General features: G+C 34.9%; 2 protein-coding genes and 1 long non-coding RNA gene across 15 annotated transcripts in view; 2 read left to right on the plus strand and 1 right to left on the minus strand.

Moving 5' to 3' along the window:
* The window catches only part of POLK (DNA polymerase kappa), a 102,635-nt gene extending 92,615 nt beyond the window's left edge, over positions 1-10,020 (plus strand). For all 4 annotated transcript variants that reach the window (XM_074282293.1, XM_074282292.1, XM_074282294.1 and 1 more), the window contains exons 11-16: positions 441-473; positions 5,312-5,408; positions 6,209-6,380; positions 7,128-8,030; positions 8,815-8,866; positions 9,083-10,020. In XM_074282293.1, coding sequence (XP_074138394.1) covers positions 441-473; positions 5,312-5,408; positions 6,209-6,380; positions 7,128-8,030; positions 8,815-8,866; positions 9,083-9,167 — 1,342 coding nt within the window. In that variant the 3' untranslated portion in view covers positions 9,168-10,020. The remainder of the gene's footprint in view (positions 1-440; positions 474-5,311; positions 5,409-6,208; positions 6,381-7,127; positions 8,031-8,814; positions 8,867-9,082) is intronic.
* Positions 7,109-26,606, minus strand: part of LOC141551049 (uncharacterized) — a 72,747-nt gene continuing 53,249 nt past the window's right edge. The window contains exon 3 of the long non-coding RNA XR_012484768.1: positions 7,109-7,237. This is a non-coding gene — a long non-coding RNA (uncharacterized LOC141551049). The remainder of the gene's footprint in view (positions 7,238-26,606) is intronic.
* Positions 21,824-26,606, plus strand: part of ANKDD1B (ankyrin repeat and death domain containing 1B) — an 83,410-nt gene continuing 78,627 nt past the window's right edge. For 7 of the 10 annotated variants that reach the window (XM_074282298.1, XM_074282301.1, XM_074282302.1 and 4 more), the window contains exon 1: positions 23,788-24,035. In XM_074282298.1, the coding sequence (XP_074138399.1) occupies positions 23,855-24,035 (181 nt within the window). In that variant the 5' untranslated portion in view covers positions 23,788-23,854. Of the gene's footprint in view, positions 21,945-23,786; positions 24,036-26,606 lie in introns of those variants that run through there. The other 3 variants (XM_074282307.1, XM_074282300.1, XM_074282306.1) reach the window with 3 other exon arrangements.

Here is a 26,606-nt window from a genome sequence, read left to right on the forward strand (position 1 = left end):
AGATAATAACTATAATAGACAAGATTTGGATCAGATTTCTCCTCACTTTTTGTGGTCCACAAAAGATGTGATACTATTTCTGCTTTTCTGCATTTATTTTTGAGGTTTAATACATGGATAATTTTTGTAAAGTTACCATACATAGCTGAGATTATGTTTATTCCTTGTTATTTCCATGTAGAAGTCTATCATCTTAATTTTTCTAAAATTCTATTGAGATTCTTAGTTCTGTCTCTTTTATTGATGTTAGATTTGCATGTTCATTACACTTTTGTCTATCATACTGCCATATAACATGTTCTTAATTTCTAAATTTAACAATTTTTTTTCAGATCTCTAAAAGATGCCTGGTTTTCATTTAGATTTTCTAATTGTTTTTAAAAAGTAAATTACTCTGAAAAACTAAAGATTTTTTTTTTTTTTTTTGTTATTTTTTACAGGGATGGAGAGAGGAAAAGCATGAGTATTGAAAGGTACTGTGTGATCTTTAGCTATTATTAATTTTACAGAATTTTTTGTTCCACATAAATTTAGCATATATTAAAATGAATTTGAGTAAGATATTCTGTGGCACAAATTTTATTTAAAGCCATGGAAGTTTTCAGCGTAGCTTTGATACAGTTTGTAGCTTGGATTCAAAAGTACTATTTTTAGTATGATCCTTTTAGTGTATTGCTAGTATAGGTACTGCCCTCCACTATCACAGATTGTAGTACACCCACTTCCCCTTGGTCCCTTTTTATAAATTCTGCAGTGGAAATCTAACCAATCTAACCTTTCCCTGGGTCTCTTGATATTTTGTTCATACTAATGAAACATTCAACTGTCCCTCTGCCATCTTTTACTATTCACTTTCTTTTCTTTGTTTTAAATCAGATATTTCAATAAAGGGCTCATTGATTTTATTGTTTAAAGAAAACCTCTTGTTTTTGTATTAGTTTTATATTAGTATTTGTATTAATTCAATAGTTTGGAGTTTTTAAAATTATATTAATCTCTCCTTTGATTTTCAGAATTTCTACTTTGATTTTTAATTAGGATTTTTTAAATTTCTGGCTTCTTAATTATTTCTAATTGCATTTTCAATTAATTGATCCATTCTTTCTCTTTTTTTTTTTTTTTTTTTTTTTTTTTTTTTTTGTTAATGAAAAGTCTTTGGAGCTACAAAATTTTCCCAAAAAACTGCTTTGACTATATCCCCAAAATTTGGGTATGTTGCCTTATTGAAGTTATTTATGGTTTCTATGATTTCTTTGCCAATTGATCAATTCTTTAATTACTTAATCTCCAATTCATTTTAAATTCTTTATTCAGTATTTTTATCAGATATGATTTTTATTTGCATTGTGATCCACAAAAGATATCTTTAATATTTCTGCTTTTTTACATTTCTTTATGAGGTTTAATATATGGATAGTTTTTGTAAAAGTTCCACACATGGCTGATAAATAAGTTTACTTCTTTCTACATGCAGAGGTCTGTCACCTTAGTTTTTTATTCAGGTTATTAAATTATGTTCTCTTTTATTGTTGTTGTTTGATTTGTCTAAAACTGAAAGGGATACATTGAATTTTCCCACTATTATAATTTCATTCTTCCTGGTGCTTATATAAGTTTTCCTTTTAGTATTAAGTATTTGCTATAACATTGAATGTAAATATGTTAAACAGTAGTACTAATTCATTTTCTTTGATATCTTTCAACAGAGTATGTAGTTTCCTTGTTTATCTCTTCAATCAATTCTATTTTTTTGTTGTCTGAGAGAGATCATAATTGCTAATTCTAGTTTGTTAAAGTTCAGCTAAAAAAATTAGCTATTTCTCAAGCTTTTTAATTGAACTCTGTGTGAATCTTTGTTTCAGATGTTTTTTATAAATGAACATATTATCTTGCTGCTTTCTAATCTTTTATCCTGTTCTTTGTTTTATGGGTGTATTTACCCCATTCACATTCACAGTTATGATTGTTTTTTTCCCCTATCATATTTTCTACTCTTTTTTTTTTTTTTTAATAGTTTTTATTTACCAGATATATACATGGGTAATTTTACAACATTGACAATTGCCAAACCTTTTATTCTAATGTTTCCCCTCTTCCCCCCCCCCCAGATGGCAGGTTGACCAATACATGTTAAATATGTTAAAGTATACATATTTTCTACTCTTTGTTCCCTTCTTACTCTTTACAAATAATAAGAGGTCTGTATTCAACCAGTGCTTTATACTTGATGCAAATCGGCTTTCATTGTCCTACCTCTCTTCCCTTTCACTTCCCTAGGCCCTAATTGCAGGTTTCTTTCCTTTTAAACACCTCTTCATGATTTTTCCTTTGTGGTTAAAGGGTTTTTGCTTATAAATCTACTCTCTCTGTTTTTTATGCTTTTCCTTCCTTCGTTCTGTTCCCCTCTGTTTCTGTACTGAACTGAAATTATTTCTACCCCCAAACTCATCATATGTATTTGTGGGTATGGATGGGTTCTACTCTCCTTTGACTGGTTTAGATGAAAGTGATGTTCAAGTGACAGGTACTCTCCTCACTTCTTCCTCTTTTGTTTCTAATCCTCTTGTACACACAGATTATATCAGACAATAAGTTCTCTCATCCTTTCTGCCTTTTGTTTTCCTAGTGTAGTCATTCTTCCCATTTCCCTTTCTTCTTTGAAGATAATTAAAAAATAACAAAAACAATCCTATCATGTATTTAACTCTCTCTATGACCTTTGATATGGCAGATAAGTGGCATTGAGTTCAAATTCAGTCTCAGACAATTAACAGCTTTGTGATTCTGGGTAAATCACTTAATCCTATTTGCCTTGATTTCTTCATCTTTAGCTGGAGAAGAAAATGGAAAACCACTCCAGTGTCTTTACCAAGAAAAGCCCAAATCTGATCATGAAAAATCAGACAGGACTAAAATGACTGAGCATCAATAAATATCTCTAATAGGATTAGGGTTTCAAGAGGATACTTGTATCATCATCCCCCTAATAGAATGTAAATATTTCATTCTTGAACTCTTCTGCTGCTAACTTCTTGGTTCCTTTTCCCCCTTCTTTTGGAATTTTCTCCTCTTTGCAATATTTTGAAATTTTATTCCTGTGTCTCTAATATTCTAGCACTTAAAGCACAGATTTCTTCTCAGATTAGATTTCATTCTTCTTCCTGACTTTATATTCTTAAAAGCTATTTCTCTTTCCCCACATAATATAACTGATATTCAGGTGATAAATAGCCAAAGAGTACTTCTGCTATCAGCATTGATATCTATGGAAACTGCATAGATCAGTCATGACCTCCACAAAAGATTGAAGTTACAGAGTTATGTACAGATTGAGAACAGGAGGGTTTTTTTGCTATGCAAACTTTATTGTTATTGTTCATTTGATCTAACACAGCTGTAAGGCTCAGGAATATTGTCCTAAAAAACTCAGGCTAACATACTTTAATCATATGGAGCCTTGAATTATCAGTAGTTCTTCCCCTCCAAAATAGCGCACTATTCATATCTTCACCTTACATCACCCATTATTCAGCCCAAGTTCTAAGGCTATTCTCCTAATAGTTGTTTATAGTTTCATCTTCCTTTGTATGTTTGTATGCTGATCTGTGACAATCCATTTTTGGCAATTTGGGTCAGTTGTTATGGGAGATGAATGAGTCTGGGCAAGTACAGTAGATTCAGGTCCCTTAAGGACTCAATCTTGGCAATCCTGATAAAATTAACTGGCTAGAGTCCTGGGACTGACTTGCATGGATCTCCAAAACCCAGGTCTTCATTAATAGTATATTTATCTTTCATTATCCTTCCATGTGAGCTTGGTTATTTCACATAATAGAAATCTATACTAACTTTGTTATCGTCTTAGCTAAACCTATCCCAGCAAAAACTGAAGACAGTTTTGTCTTATTTTACATCTAATTCACAGTTCTTCTTCACTTTTCGCTTCAAATTATCTTAGAATGATATAATTTAACTGAGACTCACATGGAACTTTCTGCAGGTTCATTTAATCTCAGTTGTTTCCCTAGTATTCGAGGTAGGGCTCTTGGCAGTCTTCCATTATATTCCTTAATATTTTACAAATAAACTTGTCACGGTGTTGCCCTTGAACACTATGTTTCTCTGCCTGCCAAGAAAAATTAAATGTTTACACTTTAGGGCCATTTCTGGATACTCTTAAAGTTGTCTTTGTGATACCTGTATTGTATCACTTCAACTTTTCTCAATAAATGGTGATTCAGTCAATGTTGGTACTTTTGTCTATGTTTCATTTTTTAAAGTTTAAGCTAGTATAATTGGAACTGCTGTAATCACAGAGATCAACATATCTGGACCTTTTCTTCTCATTTAGTATTGATTTTGAGCTTTGCACTGGTCAGTCATTTGTGATTATCATGTGATTTGACAGTGGCAGCTGACTCTGGATTGATTGTCGTGTTATTGTAAGATATAATCAATTTCCTTTTTGTTATATTGTTTAGTGTTTGCCTTTTAGGCTTTAAGTTACTTACAATGTTGAATTAGAATTCAGTAAAGGGAATGTGTTATTGAGACTGAGCTTAGCAGCCATGAATGCTCCCAGGAAATAACTAACTTGATGGCACATTAGTAATTCAGAAAAATCCATATCAATGCACCAAACTGATATTTTTCTAGTCCTATGACATAAAGGAAACAAATATCACTTTAGTAAGAGTCAGGTATTAGTAGTAATTATATAATTACCAGTTTTTTAGACCTTATGATTTTTGTTTATCCAAGCAATCATTCTATTGATCATCCTTTCCTCTTTAAGCTACTGCTCTGTATTACAGAAGTGGGTATGCATTATGGGCCTGAGTATTCATGTGACATGATCATTGTTTATTAGTGAACCTGTTTTTGTAATACTGCCCGAGGAATAAGGTCACTAAGGTCACAGCAAATTTAGTTAACATTAAGAAATAATATGTATACAGTGCCTTTTTTTTTTTTTTTTTTTTTTTTTTGCAGTTTACAAGTATTTTTCCTCCCTTTTCTCCACTAAAAAAAAAAAAAAAAAAAAAAAGAAAAGAAAAAGAAAAACAAAACCCTTTCAACAAATATGTATAATAGAGCAAAGCAAATTCCCAGGTTAGCCTTGTCCAAAAATAGTTTAATATCTCTTTGGCTTTTAGTTGTCTAGATTATACAGTACGGATGCAAGGTATTTTTATTTAACTAGATTTTATTTTGATCAATAATATACAATATAGCACATGAAACATAACTTTCTCTCTATTATCATCCTTCAGCTATTCCTAAATTGGATTTAACTTTGTCTTTCATTTAGAACATTCAATGAGATAAGTAAAGCAGAGGAACTGTATAACTTGTGTCAAGAACTTTGTAATGATCTTGCTCAGGAACTACAGAGAGAAGGACTTAAGGTATTTCATTTTACTTTGTTTTTCTTATCTAAAAAATAAATTCTAACCTATAGTAAAGTTTGGATGAGGACACCAAAAAAAAAAAAGAATACTTAATACCATTTGTTTCCAGCTCAACTATGGAAAAAGAAAGACCCAGAAGGAATTTAGGTTGAGTTTGGGCCTTAAAACAAATGATTTTTGAAAAGGTTAGAGATTGATAGGATCTGAGAGGAGTGAGATTGAGGACCTCAATTTAACTGGAAAAATATGCCTAAGAATAAACCTTTTTCCTGAGGATTAGACCTTAATATTATATTAACAAGGATTAATCAAGACAAAAATTAACACACGATTTTCTTTATCATGCAAATATTCTATGGAATTGGGATTTAAGGTAAGGCAGTATTAGCTACAATTCTATCTATGATCCTTTAACAGGACCCTGAGAAGCTGCTCAGTAAGAAAATCCCTCTTGGTGGATTTCTGCCAGAATTCTTTCTGTCTCACCCTGCTTATTTGTTCTCCACTTCAAACAAAATACTGGTTAACAAAAAGGAGAGAGGAACAATGAATTTTTATTAAAAGCTTCAATTTAAGAAAAAAAAAAAAAGAAAAACAAATTTGAAAATATGTCCTAAATAAAGGATGCACTCCAAAATGAGACTCTTTGAAAGGAAACATAAAGACAGAGAGATAGAAAGATATATTATCTATGTATGTTAAAAGTAATACCACTTAAGGATCATACTTCAGTTTGTTACAATCTACTTGAGTGAATCCAGATTAGAACATATATTCATGTTTGGTTTGTTTAACAGGGCAAAACAGTTACAATTAAGCTGAAGAATGTGAATTTTGAAGTAAAAACTCGAGCATCTACTGTAGCAGCTGTTGTTTCTACTGCAGAAGAAATATTTGCTATTGCCAAGGAACTACTAAAAGTAGAAATTGATGCTGATTATCCACAGCCCTTACGACTACGACTTATGGGTATTACGTTATTAGATTTTTCACCTTTTTCTTACTTTAAGCTAACATCAAGCAAGAAATCATTATCAAATGATATAATATTTGTAAAATACTTCACACTGTGCTTAGTCAATATTTCTTCTTTTATTCCTTTCCACAAAGTAATGAATTTTAAAGTGTTTTAGCCTTCATATTTTGGGGTTTTTTTCTGTAACCTGTTTTAATTGTTTTTAACATTCTGCTGCCTGTTATCTTAGTTGCAAAGCAAAATGTTCAGTTGCATTTGACTGTTATGCTTTCTTCTTTGCCATAAGCTATACTCAAAAATGCAGCCTACTATTGCATAATAACAAAATCTTCCTAAATGAAACTAAATAGTGTACATAAATTTACATATATTAATAATACTGTTAAAAAAAAAATCAGAGTACATGTCTTCCTTACAATGTATCATAGTTATTTATATTTAAATGTAGCACACATTTAAACAGGATCAAATGAAATATGATCATTTGAAAAGATAAAAAAGTCTGTACATTCATACCCAGTCCAGGGAAGATATTATTTCACAGTACTTTATTATAAAACACAATAAGTTCCCAGTTAAGAATAGTCATGAGAGAGTATCTTTTGAATTAATAATAGTCAATTTTGTTCTGTTATTGTTGTATAAGTCAAGAAATATTATAACAAAAAAGATTTTATATGTCTCATTGGATTTGGTACTTTGAAGTTGAAATTATTTTTATGGCTGTTGGTTATATTCAGGTGTACGGATATCAGGCTTTTCCAGTGAAGAAGACAGGAAGCATCGACAAAAAAGTATCATTAGCTTCTTAAAAGTTGGAAACCACACCATAGATCCAGTTGGGTCTGTGCTGGAGAAAAATAACCAAGATCAAGTTATAAAACCTCCAGAAACATCTCACAAGCAGAGTTTCTTCACTAAAAAACGGTCAGAAATTAGTTGGAACCATCAAGATGCCTTTAAATTTGAACCTGAAACTATCCAAGGCTTCCAAATTTCACAGCCATCTAGTCTTTCAAAGGAAAAAATGAAAGAGAATGTAGATGACTATCAGATCTTTACCTGTCCTATTTGTTTTAAGGAACAAGGAAGAATGTGTTTGGAAACATTTAACAGGCATGTGGATGAATGTCTCAGTAGGACACTGATAGACTGTGACCCCAAAATGATGGCTGTCCCACAATCATCGTCTTTTTGTTCAGAAGTAAATCCAGATTTAAAATCCCATAATATTATAGAAAGCCCTTTAGTAGATTTTGTGCCTTCAGTAAGTGTGGATATGCTTGCTCAAGGAAAAAGTACAGAGGTTTTAAACACAGGAACAGAGGATAAGCACAATCAAAATCAGTATTCTAGTCTCTGGAGCAAGTCTTCTCTTGTTGAACGTTTTTATCAGAATTCTTCCCATGAAAATGAAGGATATCATGCCAAGCCTTCAGGTGGGCAAACCACCCTCCAGACCTGCTTGCTAAGAGACAAAACATTGGTGTGTCCTGTTTGTAATTTAGAGCAAAAGACTTCTGATCTGATGCTCTTCAATAGTCATGTAGATATTTGCTTAAATAAAGGTCTTATCCAGGAATTAAGGACAGACAAAGCTAGTCTGGTTGTGAATTGTCCAACAGAAAATCCTAAAAGTACTGGTAAGTTTGCCTTTTAAGTAATTTATTTTTCTAAATGTTTATATCCTTATTAATGGACTGAGGTCATTCAGTACAAAGTTCATCCAATTATAAAAAGATAATTTATGTTTCCATTTGAGAAAATATAATTGTATTATAATTGAGTTTAAATGAATCTGATACTGTTATTGTTTGAATTTTGGAAAAAGAACTTGAAATGTACTTAATGAAGACCAGAAAGAACTGAAAGCCCAGGGATTTAAGAAACTGTTGAGTCTACTTCAAGAAGCAATACCTTCAAAGTATATTTACAAAGGCAGAGTAGCAAATTGCTTATAATTGCAGTCAGGAAGCCTTTCACTGGCTTTTTGGATACTATCATCTACTTCAAAGTCTTTTTTTTCCCCTATACTTATATATAATTGCAGGATACAATACAATGTGCAATATTTGGTTTAATACAGAAAGTCATTTCTGCATTGATTGTGCTAAACTAAAGGAGAAAGAAAAGGATGGCTTATGTGGGACACAGAAGCAGTGGCTGGCCAAATCCTCTTATAAAAGAGGATTAAGTAAACTACTAAATCAGCTAGTAGAATTATAAAGAAACTGGAATAAGACTAAATTTCTATTAGTAATTGCTATTAAAAACATATGAAACATACTAGAAGTTTTTATCTTTAGTAATCTAGTCAGTGACATTTTTGTTTTTCTGAAATTTTTTTAACTTTCTGACCGACTGCTTTTTATGATATTTAAATTCATCATTTTATAACTTCTTAATTTGTTTTTATTGTTTCTCTAGGGAGCTCTAGCAAAATACAGAAGACTGTGAATATCATATCAAAACCCAAAAGGTATGATTAATTCAGTCATTAACAAAGATGGGCAAAAACTGGCCTTAGCATGCTTTATAAGAATGTGGTTGGATTTTTTTTTTTTTTTTTTTTTTTTGAGGGAGGGATAAAGAAATAAGCATAGTAAAAACAAAATTCAATTTTCTAGAAAGCTTGGAGGGAAAAAAAATGTGTCCTTGCCTACATTTCAACTAAGTTTATTCTTTTTTATTCCAGGCCAGGATTGATGACCCAGAATTCAACATCAAAGAAAACCAAACCAAATAATTTCAAATATACAATTGATAGCTTTTTTAAATGAATAGTAAGAATTTTATTTTAGAAGAGATCATTGATAAACTATGAATATTTTAAATTCTTATTTTAAAATTATAGATTCAATGAATATAAATTACTTAATGCTAGAATCTTCTGATACTGCTGTCAATAATGTTAAAATTGTAAATTTGTTTTGGCAGGAGCTAATAAGATGTGTTTATTTGTTTAGAGAACATAAAGTCACATTAATTGGGCCTATGGGCCTATTAAGACAAAAAGTTGTTTTTGTTTATTAGCCTTTTTAAAAATATCTTTCTACCTTGAAAATAATGAGAACATTGCCAAATGAAAACATTTGACAGTGATCCATATCTCCTATAAGCACTTGATTCACTTTTAAAATATTTACTCATAAGATTGGAAATAATTACAAAAACAGTATCTTATTTTGTCACATTTGACTTTTTCTTTTTTTAATTCACCCAAAAAATTTTTTTAAGACTGGATCTTTTTCTCTTGTTTTGGCTAGAAGAGCAGGGGCTACTCACAGGCCCAATCCCATTACTGATTGGCATAGGAATTTTGACCTGCTCTGTTTCTGACATGGTTCAATTTGACCCTCTTTAGTCAGTCTGGTCTTGTGTGTCTCTGGCTCCTCCTTAACCTTCCTTCTCCCCCCCATATCCCAGGAGCTCAAGATATTAATCTCAGACTCATTATGGGCACTTTGATTGGCTTAGTCCATTGTAGTTTATAATTCCAAAGCTCCAGAATCAACATCCCCAGTGGCTAGGATTAAGAGCATGCATACCTGACTACTTTTTATGAGAAATACTTAAGATAAAGTTTACATTTGTAAAGATTATGAAATGTATTAAAGTTTTGAATTATATAAAGCTCTAGTTAAAGATAGTTAATTAATATTTATAAACTAATTAATTTAAGTAAAAATTAATAAATTAATAACTAATTAAGGTTACCTTATTGGTTGTTTTGTTTTGTTTTCTTTTTTGCTGAGGCAATTGGGGTTAAGTGACTTGCCTAGGATTACACAGCCAGGAAGAGTTAAGTTTTTGAGATTAGATTTGAACTCAAGTCCTCCTGACTTCAAGGGCTGGTGCCACCTAGCTACCCCTACCTCATTATTTAAAGAAGAAAAAAGTAATTTTTTTTTTTCTTACTAGTAAAAAATTCTATTTTTGTTAAGAGTTTATCAGACTAAAAAGTTCTTTTTCCTGCTTTGAATAATTTTTTCCTCAGGTTTTCCCCATGTTTTACCTGTACATATTTGAATTAAATATATAAGAAAGCAAAGTTTTGGGGACAACATATTGGGATCTTAAACGTAACCTTTGAATAAAAGCAATAAAATTTGACCTCAATATAAATTGAAATTTGCAATCGTTAGGCTAAACATTTATTAACAGTTGTTTGAATCATCTTAATTTGTTAATTTTGAAAATACACTACAATTCACAAAACAAAATTATTTATACCAACCTCAGGATATTTTATTCAATGTTGTACTGCTGTCATGCTGTTTTTGATGATATTTTGTTATCTCTTCCTCAGTGAAATGTAGGATAGTATCAGTATTACTCAAGATCAATAACATCGGGGCAGCTAGGTGGCGCAGTGGATAGAGCACCAGCCTTGAATTCAGGAGGACCCGAGTTCAAATTTGATCTCAGACACTTAACACCTCCTAGCTGTGTGACCCTGGGCAAGTCACTTAACCCCAGCCTCAAAAAAAAAAGGATCAATAACATCATGGTGTTGTGACTAGAGAGCCAGCCTCAATGCCAGCAAGATCTGGATTCACATTCCCCACACTATCATATAGTGATTTTTATGACCCTGAAAAAAGCTACTTCACTTCTCATTTCTCTGGATGCCTCTGTAAGATTACAGAGAAGGTATCATCCTGCATTGGTATAGAATTTTCCTCACCTGCAAAATACCTTTATCGGTGAAATCACAGGTCTGGCCTCTGTCCCTATCATCAACAGATTCTAGGATCTCAGAATTATTACTAGAATATCTGGTGGTATTATAAAAACTAGGAAATCCATTCACTTCTGGGATAAATGTCAATTTGAAGAAAAAATGTCTACCTTTTAGAATATCTGGTGGTATAAAAATCTAGGAAATCCATTCACTTCTGGGATAAATGTTAATTTAAAGGAAAAATGTACACCCAAAGTACAAAGAACTGATGTCTTAACAAAGTGAAAGTGAAATACAATTATTGATACTTTTCTCTTATTGATACTTTTCTCTTTTTCTCTTTGTTCTTTATCTCTCCCTGAGATTAGGCAAAAGAAAGTGCTTTTCAGAAAGATCATGTAAGATTTCTATTTCATTGGACCTATTTCTGTACTGGTAGATAGCATGGTGGGGTCATAGCTTTGATGCATGATCTCTGATGTGTGAACTATATTTTCCTTGTTTTGACAGTAAATTATAATTGCCTGAATATTGAATCCTGTTACTTGTTTTCTATAGCTTAAATTCCTGATCCTTATGTTAATTGATTTGAAATTTGTATGGACACTGTATCATGAGTTATTCTTTGTCATTTAAAAAAAAAAATCTTACTTTGATTATTCAGAGATGTCTTCTGTTATTCTTGATTTCAGCCTAAAAGGATGATTAGGCCTTCCAGGGTGAATGAACTCTCTGATTTTAATCCCCTTAGTTTATGTATACTATAGAATCTGACATCATTCTATAATCTGTCCTACTCGACCCTTTGCTTTCAGCAGAACATAACATTTCTAATGATAACAATTATTAAAATTTCAAAAACAAATCACCTCCTTAAATAAAACAACAGAATAGACTTTAGAAAAATTCATAGTGGTAGAAAATAAGAATTATGACAAATGTACCTGACTTCATTTACTCAATTTTTGTCTGAATAAATAGGCATGGATCAGTAGGATTGGTTCTTAATAGCTTTAGAGATCTTTTCATAGCTTTAAATACACAATTTGAGGTTATGAAAAAATTCAGAAAGGTAGAATGTTTCTTTTTTTTAGTTGTATTTTATTTTTCCAAATACATGTAAAGATAATTTTCAACATTCATTTTGTAAGAGTTTGTGTTACAAATTTTTCTCTTTCCTTCCCTTACCTCCTTGCTCCCCAAGCAACAATCTGATATAGGTTAAATATGTGCAATCATTTTAAACATAGTTCCATATCTATTGTGTTATACAAGAAAAAATCAGACTAAATGGGAAAAAAAAAATTAAGAAAGAAAAAGCAAACCAAAAAAAAGGTAAAAGTGCTATGCTTCAACCCACATTCAGTCTTCAAAGTTCTCTCTCCATAGTTCCCTTTTTGGATGTAGATGTAATTTTCTGTAGAAAGATAAAATGTTTCTTGAACTACATAGGGACCCTAAGATGTAAATTAGAATGAGTCATTGATGCACATTAAATTGGTGAAAGTTATCACTAACATTTCAGAATGCAAGACAGCAATTTATATGATCCTAAACATATATTATTTTTCTCTTAGTGATTTTTTAAAATTAAAATTCTTCTAATTGATAAATGGTCAAAAGATATGAACAATTTTCAGATGAAGAAATTGAAACTATTTTTAATCATAGGAAAAGGTGCTCTAAATCACTATTGATCATAGAAATGCAATTTAAGACAACGCTGAGATCCACTACACACCTCTCAGATTGGCTAAGATTACAGGAAAAGATAATGACAAATTTTGGAGGGGATGTGGGAAAACTGGGACACTGATACATTGTTGGTGGAACTGAACAAATCCAACCATTCAGGAGAGCAGTTTGGGACTATGTTCAGAAAGTTATCAAACTGTGCATACCCTTTGATCCAGCAGTGTTTCTACTGGGTTTATATCCCAAAGAGATTTTAAAGGAGGGAAAAGGGACCCACATGTGCAAAAATGTTTGTGGCAGCCTTTTTTGTAGTGGTAAGATACTGGAAACTGAGTGTATGCCCATCAATTAGGGAATGGCTGAATACATTATGATATATGAATGTTGTGGAATATTATTGTTCTGTAAGAAACAAGCAGCAGGATGATTTCAGAGAGGCCTGGATGCTATGTGAAATGAGCAGAACCAGGAAATCATTATACATGGCAACAACAAGACTATATGATGATCAATTCTGATGGACATGGCTCTCTTTAATAATGAGATGATTCAAACCAGTTCCAGTTGTTCAGTGACTAAAGGATGCTTGTGGGCAGCTAGATGGTGCTGTAGATTGAGTACCAGTCCTGAAGTCAGGAGGACCTGAGTTTAAATCTGGTCTCAGACACTTAACACTTCCCAGCTGTGTGACCCTGGGCAAGTCACAACCCCTCAGCAAAATTTTTTGCCACAGCAAAAAAATAATAATAAAGAATGCCTGAAGGAATCCAGGAAAAATTGGGGAGATGCTCATGGGAATCAGAGGAGAGTTGGGGAGATAAATGATGCTTGACAGAATCAGGGAGGTGTTGAGAAGATACTTGATAGAATCAGAGAGAAGTTGGGGAGATAAAGAATACTTGATAGAAGCAGGGAGGAGTTGGGAAGATGGTTTCAAAGTGGATGACCTGATTAAGGAATTTCAGCCTTAGAGAACAAGCAGGCTTGAGTTCCCATCAATATCATGACTTTTTCCAGCTCAATTTAAAAGCTTATGACTAGAAAGGAGTCAAGGAGGCTGATAGGGGCCCTCCTTTGGGGTTATGGTGTAGAAAAGCACAAAAAGGCAATAGAACACAATGGAGTGTAGGATCAGAAAATAGAGGTTAATGATTCACTTAGAGGTTGAAATGGAGAAGTGAAGGGAGTATACCTAGTCTCACACTGTTCTAATTCTGTGCTAGAACACTACTCATTTGGCATCTCTTTATAGTCTAATGAGAGTCTCAGTTGCTCTCTTAGAAACCATTTCCTACATTAAATCTCTAGAAGTAGAACTCTTTTTCTTCCCCTTTATTGAGTTACACTTTGTTGTTCTTGATTCAGCCATCCTAGAACCTGGCATCCTGGAAAGGGCAAATCCTTTACTAGTATACCCCCAAACAGTTCCTGAGCATTGAGTTCTATTAGAGGCCTCTTTTGCCTCTCCTACAGTATTATGTGACTTCATTGTTCTGCCAATCCTTCTACTACCCCTGATCCTTTTTAACTTTAGTTTGAATGAGCTAAGACAGATTTTACCTTTTTGTTTGTGTTCAACACCTTCACCTATTATTTTGAGATAGTTGAACTTAGTTTCTTTCCTTAGTGATCATGTGATTTTAAGGAAAACATTTTTACTTCACTTCTCTTAAGAGAAGTCATGTCAGTCCTTCCAAAAAATTGCAACAAGTTCTTCCATGTTATCATATGTACTTCCCACCGTGTTTTCATTTCTGACCACAGTAGCACTTACTCTCATTTGTTTGCACCATAGTCATGGCTAAAAGAGCTTTGTTTGACCGCATATCTACCTATCTATCTATCTGTCTGTATATCTATCTATTGAGGCAATTGGGGTTAAATGACTTGCCCAGGGTCACGTAGCTAGAAAGTGTTGTGTCTGAGACAGGATTTGAACTCGGGTCCTCCTGACTTCAGGCCTGGTATTCTATCCACTGTGCCACATAGCTGCTCCCTCAACTGCATATTTATAATAAAGATTTTGTCGTTTTGTTCTTATTTTTGTGTTGTTTCTTGTTCCCTTTTTGCCTAGAATATAGTGGTTTGGAGGAGATGAGATAAGATAAATGCCTTATTGAAGTTAAATATTTTTATTCAAAAGCAAAAATATTAATGTCAATAAAAAAATCTGAAATTTGATTTTTTTTTAACCAATTAATTGGAAAATATGGTTGGAAGTGATATGCTGTGCCTTGGGAGACTTTTTTATAAAAGAAGACAGTTATTATTCTATCAAATTGGAATCCAAGCCTCTCTTGATGTGCTTTCCTGAATGCTATACCTAGGGTTCAAAAATCTCCTTGAGTCAACATCTTTTCAAAATCATAGTTGGACTTGCACATATACTATATATCCCTTTCATCCCAGAGATATTAACTCAAAGCAAAAGCATTTTAATTAAACAGAGTATAAGAGATAACAGGGAACATCTCCACATACACAAAGGGGCACATTTAAAAAAAACTGATTCCTACATCAACACTAAGAAATAGAATACATGTAAGCAGAACAACTTGTGTTTCTAGGAGTACATTCCAGCTAAAATAGATCTCTGCCTCTGAAGCCTCTTATTGCTTTCCTGCAGAGGTTGCTACTTTCTCCCCTGAGCTGTGAGCTGCTGAGGTCATCTGCTGAACTGCTTTATCTACTTTTCATCCATTTATTAGTTCTCTGCTGAATTGCTACTGCCATCTGTTGGCATTTTTCAAACTCTTGCCATTTGCTAGAATATATTTGGTATATATATTTTGCTAAGCAGCATATTCTGTGCTCATATGGTTACAAATCCCTTAAATGAGATCACAACCAGAGATATTTCAGCTCTTTTGCAATTCAGGCCCTAGGGAAGAGGTTTTAAAAAAAAAAAAAAAAAAAAAAGATTTTTTTATTCTCTTTCCAGAAGTGGGAGACTTTGGATTTGGAATACAACATATTCTATAGACAACTATAGATATCTTGGTAAGTTTTACTGATCTATTAAGTCGGCAAACAGCTATATTATTCAGCTAGTATGTGCCAGGCATTGTGCTAATTGTCAGGGATATATAAAGACAAAGAAATTTGCTCTCAAATTGCTCACAGTTTAAACAAACACATAAGGCATAAACTGAATAATTATATATAAAATTAAAGGAAAGGAAGGTCCCCTTGCAGAAGGTAAGACTTTATCAGAAACTTAAAGGAAGCCTAAAGTATTTCTCCTCTTTTTAAAACTTACATCATGAAAAATGGCTTGCCAGAGAGAGGGGGTTATATAACCTTTAAAGTTTAAAAAAGATTATATAAAAACATAAATTATCAATAAAAATAAGATTAAGTTTTTCAAAGGTGAAGGATTAAGAAAAAAAAAAGGGAAGCTTTCTAAAGGTAGGGGTAGAAAAGATCTGTAGCGAGATATTTGCCAACTTGACCAATGGGAATCTGACACATCCATTTCAGGTAAATAGTATATATGTATTTATTTCCAGTTTTTAAGTACATGGTACTATTTTTTTTTTAAAGAAAGTTATTCAAATTACATAATTACACAGAGAAACTAACTTTCCAATAAAGAAGTGATCAAAAGAAGAACTGCAATGATTAACCAACAATATTTGCTCCAAATCACAAATAGTAGAAATGAAAATGAAAGCAATTCAAGTTTCTTCACACTGAAGAAATTGGCAAAAGCTGACAAAAGATGGAAATAGTAAATGTTGGAGAACCTATGGGAAAGACAAGCACACTAATATACTGTTAGGGAAAGTTATGAATGAGTCTAATATTATGGAAATAATTCGAAATAATGTGAGAAAAGTGATTAAACTGTTGATATTCTTTGACCCAGAGATCCATCAATGGGCATATACTGAAAAGAAGTTAAAGACAAAAAGAAGAACCCATTAAGTCCCAAAATATTAATCTTCAACCATGTCTGATTTCATGACCCCATTTGGAGTTTTCTTGGCAAAAATACTGTAATGGTTTGCCCTTTCCTTCTCCAGGTCATTTTGCAGATGGGTAAATGGAAAGAAATGATAAATCATCTTGCCCAGAGTCACAAAGCTAATGAGTGTCTGAGGCTAAATTTGAACTCAGGTCTTCCTGACTTCAGATCCAAAACATTATCCACTGCATATCTTAGAGCAGTGGTCCTCAAACTTTTTAAATAGGGAGCCAGTTCACTGTCCCTCAGACTGTTGGAGGGCTGGACTAGAGTAAAAACAAAAACTATGAACAAATTCCTATGCACACATAGGAATTTTATTTTGAAGTGAAGAAACAAAATGGGAACAAATACAATGTTTAAAATGAAATTAAATCAACAAACTTACCAGTATTTCAATGGGAACTATGGGCCTGCTTTTGGCTAATGAGATGGTCAGTGTCTGGTTCCATATTTGACACATAACAAGTGATGCAAGTGTGCATCCGTTAGTCTTGATCTGGTTGGAGATTTCAAATGTTTCATTCTAGAAAAAGTCTGTTCACGGACATAAGTGCTGCCAAAGATGGTTACCATTTTGAGTGCATGGTTCCTGAGATTGAGGGTATGTCTCAAAGGGGAGAGATGCATAGAAATTATGAAGGCTGCTTGACTTGAATGCGTCTTTCAGAGAGTCACAATTCTGTAGTTCAGCCAGTTCCATTTGGTAAATTGTATCCACATTTTCAATGTCAATAGAAAATGGGTTACGGAAAAGCTGTATGTCCTGTTCATGGAGATGAAGCTCTTAAATCTAAATTGGAACCTTTTGCAATTTTTCCAATGAATCCTCACATGTTTTGTTTGGGAATGCAATCAGTGGTTTTTCTGCTAACAGATTTTGAGTTGTGGGGAGATGGCAGAAGTTTTCCTCCTTCACTTGTTTGATGAGGAGGAAAGCCTAATTTTACTTCAAATGCTTTGACAAATTGCATATCACAGATGAGCTTCCCCTTTCCTTGAAGGTGCATATTGAAATTGTTGAGTAACTCTGTTACATCTGTCAGAAAGGCAAGGCGCCATTTCCATTCTGCATCGTTGAGCTCTGGTGCTTCTTTGTTTTTTGAAAGCAGAAAAGTTGTAATCTGTGGAAATAAGTCATAAAAGTGTTTCAAAACTCTCCCTCGACTCAGCCAACGCACTTCTGTGTGATATAGAACATCTTCATATTCAACATTTAGCTCAGACAGAAATTCCAGAAATTGTGATTTATTGCATTAGCTCTAGTGAAGTTAACACAAGATACCACAATTTTCATAACAGAGTCCCATTTCAGTGGGACACAGCACTTGTTGGTGGATGAGGCAGTGTATGGCTATTGGATGAGAATGGTTATGTTTGTCCATCTCTTGGTTAATGTGAGTAATTACTCCTTTCTTAGACCCCACCATGCTAGGAGCACCATCACTTGTCACTCTGGCTAGTTTAGCCCAGTCCAGCTCCAAACCATTCATAGTTTGGCAAACCTTTTCATAGATATCCTCTCCTGTAGTTGTTCCTTTGTAGTGCAGCAAGCTCTTCTGTGACTTCAAAATAATTGTTCATTCCACGAATAAAAATTAGAAGTTGTGCAGAATAACAAACATCATTGCTTTTGTTGAGTGCCAAGAAAAAAAATGAATTTTTTTTGGTGGAGTTTTGCAAATGCTGATGCAGATTGTCTCCCATTTTTTCAATCCTCCATGTACTTGTAGGTCCTGAAAGACTCACTGTACTAAATAAATTGGCCTTCTCTGGACACATCTCTTTGGCAACAGAAAGAAGTCATTCTTTAACAAATTCTCCCTCCATGAATGGTCTTCCAGTGGGTGCCATTAGCTTGGCAATCTGAAAATTTGCTCGCACTGATGGAATATTCAGCTGCTTCTGCTTCACAAAAATATTTTGCTGAGTTGTCAATGTATTTTTCAATTTTAATATTTTATCTTTTCTCACTTCTCCAACCAAACAATTATATTTATCTTTATGTGGAGTTTCATAGTGTTGATGCAAATTATATTCTTTGAACACAGACACTATATTCTGGCATATCAGACATACAGCTCTTGTAATGCATGAAAAAATAATAAGTCCACTGTTCTTTGAACATCCTACACTGCATGTCAATTTTTCTTGACATCATTTTTTTTTCCCCCCCTGAGGCTGGGGTTAAGTGACTTGCCCAGGGTCACACAGCTAGGAAGTGTTAAGTGTCTGAGACCAGATTTGAACTCAGGTCTTCCTGAATTCAGGGCTGGTGCTCTATCCACTGCGCCACCTAGCTGCCCCGACATCATTATTTCTAAGGGATTCCAAATTGCTATTAGTAAAATACCTATATATATATATATATATATACAGCACTACAAAAACAATATACCAGCAATAACTTTGCCCACACAGAGACACACAGACTGCAGTGCCCAACTTCCTCCAAGCTGCCTCTGCGCTGTGATGCCTGTTTCTCGCACTCTCTCTCCCGCTTCAGACCTTCACTGCACACAAGTCACTGCTCAGGTGACCCTCCCAAATGCCCCTGGCTTCCTCTGAATCCTGGGATCAATTGTCATGATCCAGCGCTGCATGATCGTACGTGCTGCACTCGTATTTATCATAATCGCAGGAAAGACTGTGTATGTATGTATATAACTGCGCCATATATTGTATGTGCAGAATGAGCTTCAGTGACAAATAGTACATTGGGGCTTCAGGGGAGGTCGTCATGTGACTTGAAGCTGCACAAGTGTATGGGGACCTTAAGAATCTGGAGGGGGATGAAGCAGTACACCAGCTCTGCACCCCCTCATACTCAGGATAAGGGGGGGGGGCACTACGGTCAGACCCTCAGTGATTATAAGGTGATGACATATGTTAGTAATATTCCATCTCTTTATGAAACTACAGAACATACAATGATAAAACTGATGACCACAACAGCCAGAGGTTACTATGGATACAGGGCCACGGCCTGGTACCGGGAGCCTCACTCTGGGTGACAACAGCATTCAGTACCACAACATGCGCTAGAGAGGAAGCCGTTACATTGTCATTACAGCAGCAGCCGTGACATGAGCAGCCTGAACTGTACATCCCTCGCGCCTGTAGTGGTGGCTTCCGTTACTTTACAAGGCCTCAGGCCGTCAGTTCTCCTCTTCTGCATCTCTCTCCCTTCCCCACACCACACACCCCGGCCTGGGAACTCACCTCACCTCGGTATCACCTCACACTCTGTCTCCACCGCCTCAGCCCAGTGCCGAAGTGTGCGTCACTAACACAAGTTTAAGTCGAATTTCACTCCCTGTCTGATTTTGCCATAACCCGGTGGTCCGCATAAACGTCCTCAGCAGCCGCATCTGGCCCGCGGGCCATAGTTTGAGGACTCCTGTCTTAGAGACTTCACGAAATATTCACAGTAGCACTTTTTAGCAGAGAATTGAAAACAAAATAATTGCTATCAATTAGGGAATGGTTGAACAAATTATGCTAAGGTTTCACGGAAAGAAGTATAGCAGTATCTGAAGGGTTATCTCATGTAAAAGAGAATAGATTTGTTCCTAGAACAAAAGGGCAGATTTAGGAGCTATACAAATGAGCTTAGAAGCTAACTTGAGTTGATATAAGAAATGCTTTCAAATAGAACATACACAGGTCTGTAAATAGAAGATGTTCATTTGTTAGAATTATTATGCAGACAAATTCATGTATCATGCAGACTGACTGGGCTCTAAAAGTGACTTCCAACTATTGGAATCTCTGAAATCTATTGCTCAGTGTAATCTAACATCACTCTTAAGAAAAAAAACATTTTGAGCTTCCCTTACCATCAAATGAGCCCTCAGTATAAGTTCTCTTTTTTGTTTTTGTTTTTTATAAATTATGCCATGTAATCTCAAAAATTGTCTAAATTCTCATTAATATTTAATTCCTTAAACCCAAGATAGAATCATTCCATGTTGTTTTATAATATTTGTTAAATCAAAGCCAATTATTCTTTATTAAACATCAAGTTATTAATCAACAAGTATTTAATAAATATATCTATAGGAGCCCTTTTTATGAAGCAAAGATTTGGAAACTGAAGTGGTCATCAATTATGTAACTGAATAAATGATTATAAATGTGATGGAATGCTATTGTGTTATAAAAAATGATGGAGATGGTTTTAGAGAAACATGGGAAGACATGTGTGAACTAATAACATGAACTGAACCAGGAGAATATACAATGCAACAAAATATTGTAAATACAAAAGATTTTGAAAGAATTAGAAACTGGTCAGCTCAATGACCAATAACTTTCTTTTTTTTTTTTTTTTAAGTTATATTATTTCTTTTTTTTTTTAATTTTTATTTTATTTTATAATTATAACTTTTTTTTTGACAGTACATATGCATGGGTAATTTTTTACAACATTATCCCTTGCACTTACTTCTGTTCAGATTTTTTCCCTTCTTCCCCCAACCCCCTCCCCCAGATGGCAGGCAGTCTTATACATGTTAAATATATTATAATATATTCTAGATACAATATATGTGTGTAGAACCAAATTTCTTGTTGCACAGGAAGAATTGGATTCAGAAGATAAAAATAACAGTTTACACTCATTTCCCAGTGTTCCTTTTCTGGATGTAGCTGATTCTGTCCATCATTGATCAATTGGAATTGGATTAGCTCTTCTCTGTGTTGAAGATATCCACTTCCATCAGGATACATCCTCATACAGTATCATTGTTGAAGTATATAATGATCTCCTGGTTCTGCTCGTTTCACTCAGCATCAGTTGATGTAAATCTCTCCAAGCCTCTCTGTATTCCTCCTGCTGGTCATTTCTTACAGAACAATAATATTCCATAACCTTCATATACCATAATTTACCCAACCATTCTCCAATTGATGGGCATCCATTCAACTTCCAGCTTCTAGCCACTACAAAAAGGGCTGCCACAAACATTTTGGCACATACAGGTCCCTTTCCCTTCTTTAGTAGTTCCTTGGGGTATAAGCCCAGTAGTAGTATGGCTGGATCAAAGGATATGCACAGTTTGATAACTTTTTGGGCATAGTTCCAGATTGCTCTCCAGAATGGTTGGATTCTTTCACAACTCCACCAACAATGCATCAGTGTCCCAGTTTTCCCACAGCCCCTCCAACATTCATCGTTATTTGTTCCTGTCATCTTAGCCAATCTGACAGGTGTGTAGTGGTATCTCAGAGTTGTCTTAATTTGCATTTCTCTGATCAATAGTAATTTGGAACACTCTTTCATATGAGTGGAAATAGTTTTAATTTCATCATCTGAAATTTGTCTGTTCCTATCCTTTGACCAATAACTTTCAGAGTACTCACAATGAAATATGTTATCTATTTCCTGATTAAGTATAGACTGAAACCTTTTTTGGATATGTCCAGTAGAGGAATTTATCTTGCTTGATTATACATGTTTGTAGCTGGGTGGTTTTTTTCCCCTCCATGGGAATGGGGTTGAGGAGGAAGTGAGAAAAGACAAATTTTTGCTGACTGAAAAAAATTAATTTAAAAAAATATTTTGTAATTGAATCTCTAGAATGTGCTTTTATCTCCAAAACATTTTTTAATTTTGTTATTAAGAATAGGATTTTCAGCTAAGTGGCACAGTGGATAGAGCACCAGCCCTGAAGTCAGGAGGACCTGAGTTCAAATTTATATCAGACACAACACTTCCTAGGTGTTGATGACGTGTGAATGATGAGGTTAGTGGTAGTTGTTATGAGGTGTGAGAATTGGGGTGGGAATCTCCTCTGGTCGGTGCAGGTCCAATGCAAAAGAATTCGCAAACCCAAAATCTGTGTGGCAAAAGGGATTTTTATTGGCACTGAGAAGCCAACTTTGCTAGGAATAATGAGGGAAAGGAAAGGATCCAAAAGGAAGACAGACGTTAGTCAAAAGGTCCTATTAGGGAGATAGATAGCAAAGGTTAATCCTGAGAAGAGAATATCTTCACAGTGGGCAAAAGTTCTGGCAGGCAGCTTTGCCAAGAAGAGAGCTTCCTTGGCAAGCATAGTTCTGTATAGGACGTCTGCAAAGATTCAGGGTTTAGAGTTGTCTTTTATTAGCCATCTTGATGAAGGATGAGGATACCGAAGAAGAGGTTAGGCAGGAATGGGTGAAATTCCTTGTTCTGCAAGGATGTTCTGTGAAAGAATTCACTAGCCCAAAGACTATGGTAAAAAAGCTTTATTGTTAAAGAAACACCAAGAGGGATTCAATTGGTGGGCATATCATTCTCAAGAAAGAAGTGATCTGCAAAGAATCATTTTCTGAAGACCCATTTTATGCATGAGTCTAAGGATGGCTCAGGTGGATGTGAAATCTTGCCTAGGGTTGTGACTAAGGAAAACTTATCTTGCTCTGGAGGATGCAAGACCATTTAGGTTTGTAGCTCAAAGGAGACATTTTTTTTGGTGATTTTACATAATTTTACTGGACTCAGATCAAGCAGAGTTTTACTCTGAAGTCTGTGGACTTCAATTCAGAATAGAATGAGATTCCTTCAATGTTGTCAATGCCTGGGGGCTTAGATCTCTAATTGAAAAAAGATTACTTATCTTGGGAGTTTTGAGCTACTGGGAGTGGTTGTGGACTAATCTTCTACTGTAGGGTGCAACCACAACTGAATGAGACCACTTATCTTGATTCCCGGAGGTTGGGCCTCTCCCACAGGAGAGTTTCTCAGGGTTCATTTTCCCCCAAAAGTCAAAGGGGACATAATTTGCATCAACCCATTCATCAACTCTTTCCAGCTACAGACCTAAGCACTACTAGTATACATGGACCTAAAAGATTTTCTCCTCTGAGGAAATCAATAAAGCAGTCTTTACTAAATTTACTAAATTACTAAATTTATTGAAACTACTGTATGCAAACACTATGCATTCAAGACACCAAGACATCCGGGCATTTAATTCTGAGAGAATTCCCATAGCTGAGCTGAGGTTAATCTTAACTACTTCCTTTCACTGCCTACCCACCCATTATACATACACCTACCTGCAAGCCAAGCCTGGCCACTTCCCGGTGCCAGCAATTGTTCTGCCCTGGGGTCTGACTATGGAAGCAGATAGGGCATGGTACCAGCAGAGATCACACCTGAGCAAGGGACTCCGGGGAAAGGAAGGTTGGGAGGAGCTATGAAGGGACTGAGTGACAATCTGAGGAACACTTTGGCATGGTCCTGGAAAGGACTTTCAAAAAATGCAAAAGAGAAGGAGGTTTTGGAGAAGGCGACACTGGTCAGACATGATATCTGTAAGTATTTGGCAAAGTGGAGGTGGGGGAAGGAAAGGGAGTGATATAGGGAGAAAATGAGAAGGCTTTTCTAAAACCTGCATAACACCTAAGTTGCCGGAAGAGGAGCTGGATTTGACAAAAACAGAACAGTCTTTCAGCAGGAGAGCCAATCTTGTTAAAAAGAGAAAATAACAGAACTTCCCCAAAGCAGAATACCATTCAAACAGAGGGCCAGGCTCCCTCCCCCAACATCCTCACCTTCACTTCCACTTTTCAGTGCATTGTTCTCAAATAAGAATTCAAATGCATTTGAAAAGCACACCAAGAATAAATTTAGGGCATTAAGGAAGTTTATTAGAACCAACCAGATGGTTTCTGTCTGTTTTTGCCCTTGCAGCCCTCCTATCCATAACCTACCTCACCCTGTTCCACTGCAATAATCTATTTTCTAGCCCAAATTTGGAATCATGTCTAAGATTTGTTTCTTTTTTAAAATTAGAAATGCAACAGAAGTGCAATTACTTGGCAGAAATAAAATGTTTTAAATTATTTCTCCTCATCCCTCTTCCCATTTTTTAAATAGAGAAAAGGGGAAAGGTATGTTACTATAGAATGGGGTACTGACTGTGGAGTGAGAGGAACCTAATCCTTCCTTTGATATTTACTATCTATCTGACCACAATCTTCAACTTCAGTTTTTTCATCTGTAAAATGAAACAGTTAAAGTAAGTAGCTTCTGAAATCCCTTTCAATTCTACACCTCTGAATCCTGGAGTACTCCAAGAAAAAAAATTCAATATGACTTGTATCTTAATGTCTGCTCCTAGCTTTTCTTTCTTTTTTCTTTCTTCCTTTCTTCCTTTCTTTCTTTCTTTCTTTCTTTCTTTCTTTCTTTCTTTCTTTCTTTCTTTCTTTCTTTCTTTCTTTCTTTCTTTCTTTCTTTCTTTCTTTCTTTCTTTCTTTCTTTCTTTCTTTCTTTCTTTCTTTCTTTCCTTTCTTTCTTTCTTTCTTTCTTTCTATTCTTCATGCATGCTGAGGCAATTGAGGTAAAGTTGATGAGAATTAGGTAAGGAGTATCTAAATGAAATTAGGTTTAATTGAAGTCTACTGGCAGGTTCAGGGTACAGGAAGTCAAATGGAGCTCCCCTGTACCCTTTTCGATTCGGTGCAAGGATACAGAGTTAAATGAGTTCTAGTGGCGGTGCAGAGACCCCTGTAAAGGAATTTACAGACCCGAAAACCTAGATTAATAAAAGAGGTTTATTGTGGGGTTTGGAAGTAAGGTTGAAAAGACACCAGGGCCAGGGCTGGAACCCTTGACATGGCCGGGGTAAGGATGCCATGTTTGGGCTCCTGCAAAGAGTGTACTCCAGGGTTCCCTTTTTAAGGGGCTAGTGTGTGGAGTCCCATGTTGGCTCCTGGCTGGCTGCCAGCCAGGGTTAGAATTTGAATAGAATTCAATGGGTTTTTAGATAAGGAGGAAGCTGTTTATGTGGGTTGGGAAACCTGAGCCAGATCATTAGAGTGGGGGCTGGGACAGCCCAAGTTAGCTCAGATCCAGTGAGGGCTGGGAGAGTCTGGATACCTCCCATTGAAATTCATGGGGATTGGGAATTAGAAAGGAATCTTAACCCACATCAAAGTGACTTGCCCAGGGTCACACAGCTAGGAAATATTAAGTATCTGAGGTCGAATTTGAATTCAGGTCCTCCTGACTTCTGGGCTGGTGCTCTATCCACTGCAACACCTAGCTGCCCCTTCTGCTAACCTTAAATGTAACTTTAAACAAATTATTTAACCTTTCTAAGTTTTCCAAGAATAAAGTTCAATAAGGATTTGCTAAGTACCTAATAGGTACAAGGTACTATTCTTAAGCTTATGCTCTACTGAGGATGGATACAGCTTTTAAAAAGAGAAGTAAATGCAAGATAATTTGAGGGGAAGAGAATCCTAACAAGTCAGGATATTAAAAAAAAAACTTGAACATCTGAGCTAAACCTTGAAACTGAGCTAAGAGGCAGAGGAGCAGGGAACACATCGCAGTCATGAGGGCAGCCTGTGAAAAATTGCCAAGACAAGCTATGGATTATCAGAATGTAATCCAGTACAATATATGAAGGGTAATACTTTTTAGATAAGACTGGAAAGGAAAGCTAAAGCCAGAGTGTAAAAAGCTTTAAATGTCAGGCTGAATTTATTTAATTTTATTTTTAATATTTTCATTTCCCCGCCATTTACTGTGAAAAAAAATTTTTTTACATTTATTTAAAAAATTTTTTTAGTTCCACATTATCTCCCTCCTTTATCTCCCTTCATTGAGAAGGCAAGCAATTTGATGATGTAAGTTATATATGTGCAGTCACATAAAACACATTTCCATGTGGTAAAATGGGGTAAAAGAAGACAAATCAAAAAAACCCCAAGAAAAAGAAATTGATGTCAGTTCTTCTCTGGAGATGGATGGCATTTTCGTCATAGGTCCTTCAGAATTGTCTTGGATCATTCTATTGTTCAGAATAGCCAAGTCATTCAAGTTGGTCATTATATATAATATTGCTGTTACTGTGTATAATTTTCTCCTGGATTTGC

This window comes from Sminthopsis crassicaudata, chromosome 1 (assembly GCF_048593235.1).
Source record: "Sminthopsis crassicaudata isolate SCR6 chromosome 1, ASM4859323v1, whole genome shotgun sequence".
NCBI lineage: Eukaryota > Metazoa > Chordata > Mammalia > Dasyuromorphia > Dasyuridae > Sminthopsis > Sminthopsis crassicaudata.